A 2,977-nucleotide genomic window follows, 5' to 3' on the forward strand; every position below is an offset into this window, starting at 1 on the left:
CCAGGCCCGTCTGCTGGTTCTGACCCCCTGACCCGGGTCCAGGCGGGTCTGGATCAGCAGTTTTAAGCAGGACTAGAAGTCAGATTTTTGTGGACGATATAGTTTGGGTTTGAAGTTAATGTTTGGATTGTTTTTCTTCGGTGGTTTTGTTGTCGTAGAAACTAACGTCTCCTCGGTGTGTCTGACAGAACCCGACGTCTCCTCGGACCCTCCCGACCCTCCGGACCCGCCTGCAGACAGCGGTTCCGATGGGAGGAGCAAACACAGCTGTCCGGTGTGCGGCCGGGACTGTTTCAAAGCGTCGGCGCTGCAGAAACACCTGCGGGTCCACTCAGGCGAGCGTCCCTTTCAGTGCGCCACCTGCAGGAAGAGCTTCATCCAGCAGGCCCACCTGAAGGAGCACCAGAGGATCCACACCGGAGAGAAGCCCTACACCTGCAGCGTCTGCAGCAAGAGCTTCACCTTCTCCAGCGCCCTGCGCCGCCACCGCCGGGTGCACACCGACGCCCGGCCGTACCAGTGCTCCGTCTGCCAGAAGACCTTCAAGCAGCTCTGCGTGCTGAAGAACCACCAGATGATCCACTCCGGGGTCCGCTACCAGTGTCCGCTGTGCAGCAAGAGCTTCAGCCGGGCCCTGGAGCTCACCTACCACGTGGACACGCACTCGGACGCTCGGCCCTACTTCTGCCACATCTGCCAGAAGAACCTGAGCGGAGCCCGAATCTTCCGCAAACACATGAAGAAACACGAGTCGGCCGGCCCCCAGCAGGGGCCCGCCGAGGAGGCCGGAACCCAGACCAGGACCGGCTGAGGACGGACCCATCAGAACCATCAGAACCACTGTGTTAGTTTAGGATCATGTGACCTCACTACGGTAGCCCAGAAGGGACAAACATCCTGCAGACTGGAGCTCAGGATGGACGGTTCTTCAGTGTTCCTTATATGTGGATCAGAACCAGAAACCCCGTCCGACCCGGTTCTGTTCTTCCCCTAAAAAAACTAACTGGGTTTATAGTTTAGAGGATTTGAAAGTCTGGAGTGTCCACACGTTGTCGTTATTTTCAGTTCCGTCTCTTTGAAAGTCTAAAATATATTTATTAATAATTCTGTGTTGGGACTGAGCCGCCTCTACATTTAACAAAGATTCATTTATTTCATCTGTAAATAAATGTGCCATCAGCTCAGATTTATGTTTCTGTTTTTGGATCAGATTAACGGAGGATTTCTGACGGATGTTTGGTTGGATGTTTGAACTCCATGATGGGAAGTTTTCTTTTAAACGAGCTGCTCGTTGGATTTTAGCTGCTTTTGATCCGTTTCAGCTGATAAACACGCAGAAGGTCTGAAATCTTAAAGAATAAATCTGTAGGTTCCACAATGAATGAATGAATGATGTTTCTTCTTCTGCTGTTTTATTTATGGTTGTTTGTTTTCTTAATCAAAAGCTTCAGTTGTTGTTGTAAACATCTGACCCAACCTGAGAGGTTTTATTTGTTCTGCTGAGTTCATCTGAGGACTTTAATCTCCTCAATCTGAGCAGTTCAGGATTCCTCCAGCAGGTGGCGCCAAGAAACAGGAACTTTAAACTCAGCTGCTGCCTTTCAGGGTGGACAGTTTCCTGTGGGCGGGACCTGTTCAACTAAGCCCCGCCCCTGCATGATATAAAGCTGGTGCTGCTCTGGCTGTCCTTCCTCAGAGTCTTCATCATGCTGACCCCCTTCAACAACTCCAACTTCTCCGGAGCTCATGACTGGACCGGCGTGAGTTCAGACTAAATTTATATTAAATTCAGATTAAATTTAGATTTAAATTAATTTAGAGTTCCTGCTGAACGTTAACATGTGGCTCAGTGAACTTTGTTTCTGAAGGAGAAGAATTAATCTGTTAATTTAAACTCATGAATGAAGTGATTCAGGATTAATGTCAGGAAAATATCAACACTTTGTTTTTTCTGCCCCGTTTACAGAATTACAGGATTAATCTGTTTTTATCAGATATGAGCTCAAAATAAGTTAAACTGATTTAAATCGAAGCAGAATTTGTCATTTTAAACTTTTTCAGTTTTTTGCTTTCAGGTCTTTTTGTTTCTCAGAGTTTCTATTTTTAAAACTTTCACTTCATCTTCCGCAGATTAAAATGAAAGTTCAAGTTTATTTTTAGCTCCAGTTAGTTGATATAAAATGTATTTTCAGACGTGAAATCGCTCGGTGTTTGTCTGCAGGTCTATAAGGCCGTCAGCTGGATCCAGCTCATCATGGCTGCCCTCAGGTCAGCTCCTTCTTCATCCTCCTCATCCTCACTCAGACTCAGACGTTCAGAGTCCATGTCCCTCCGATCAGGACTCCTTTGAGTCGATCTCTTAAATCTGATAAATAAACAGGATCTGGTTTTATCTGCAGGTTAAACAGTTTGTTCATTTAATCTGATTTTTCTTCATTCAACTGGAGACAGTTTCATTCAAAGAGGCAGAAACAGAGAGAACATGTTTCTGTCAGTAAGTGATGGTGGTCAGAGGTCAAAGGTCAGAGGAAGGGACAGACTGAAGATGTTCTGATTCTTTCCAGCGTCGTGGGTTCGAGCTCCATCATCGTCTGCCTGCTTCTGCAAAGACTCAGCCAGAAGCCCGAGGTCAGTCTGCTCTGTCAGAGGTCAGAGGTCAAACCTGAGACAGCTGCTGCTCCAGTCCTCCAGTTGTTGTTTATCATGTCATTGTGTTGTTGTTGTGTGTCTGCAGCTGCAGCCTCTGTTCCAGCTCAGCGTGGCCGACCTGCTGCTCGCCGTCTGCTGGGTGATCGGAGGCGCTCTGTTCTTTCAGCACTGCAACAACCTGAACACACTGTGCTACAACCTGCACACCGTGGAGCAGGTAACACAACAACACACAACAACCTGCACACCGTGGAGCAGGTAACACAACAACACACAACAACCTGCACACCGTGGAGCAGGTAACACAACAACACACAACAACCTGCAC

General features: G+C 47.7%; 2 protein-coding genes across 2 annotated transcripts in view; both read left to right on the forward strand.

The window, feature by feature from the left end:
* Nucleotides 1–103: 103 nt before the first annotated feature.
* LOC108229058 (zinc finger protein 3-like) lies at nt 104–1,382 on the forward strand. Its single transcript, XM_017404714.3, has one exon. It carries the CDS (start codon nt 119–121, stop codon nt 809–811), a length of 693 nt encoding a protein of 230 aa, XP_017260203.2. The 5' UTR covers nt 104–118; the 3' UTR covers nt 812–1,382.
* A 130-nt stretch (nt 1,383–1,512) lies between these two features.
* tmem116 (transmembrane protein 116) overlaps nt 1,513–2,977 on the forward strand; it is an 8,124-nt gene continuing 6,659 nt past the window's right edge. The window contains exons 1-4 of the mRNA XM_017404713.3: nt 1,513–1,760; nt 2,222–2,268; nt 2,565–2,628; nt 2,735–2,866. Of these exons, the coding sequence (XP_017260202.1) occupies nt 1,707–1,760; nt 2,222–2,268; nt 2,565–2,628; nt 2,735–2,866 (297 nt within the window). The 5' untranslated portion in view covers nt 1,513–1,706. The remainder of the gene's footprint in view (nt 1,761–2,221; nt 2,269–2,564; nt 2,629–2,734; nt 2,867–2,977) is intronic.

The sequence above is a fragment of the Kryptolebias marmoratus genome, unplaced genomic scaffold, assembly GCF_001649575.2.
Source record: "Kryptolebias marmoratus isolate JLee-2015 unplaced genomic scaffold, ASM164957v2 Scaffold101, whole genome shotgun sequence".
In the NCBI taxonomy this organism is placed as follows: Eukaryota; Metazoa; Chordata; class Actinopteri; order Cyprinodontiformes; family Rivulidae; genus Kryptolebias; species Kryptolebias marmoratus.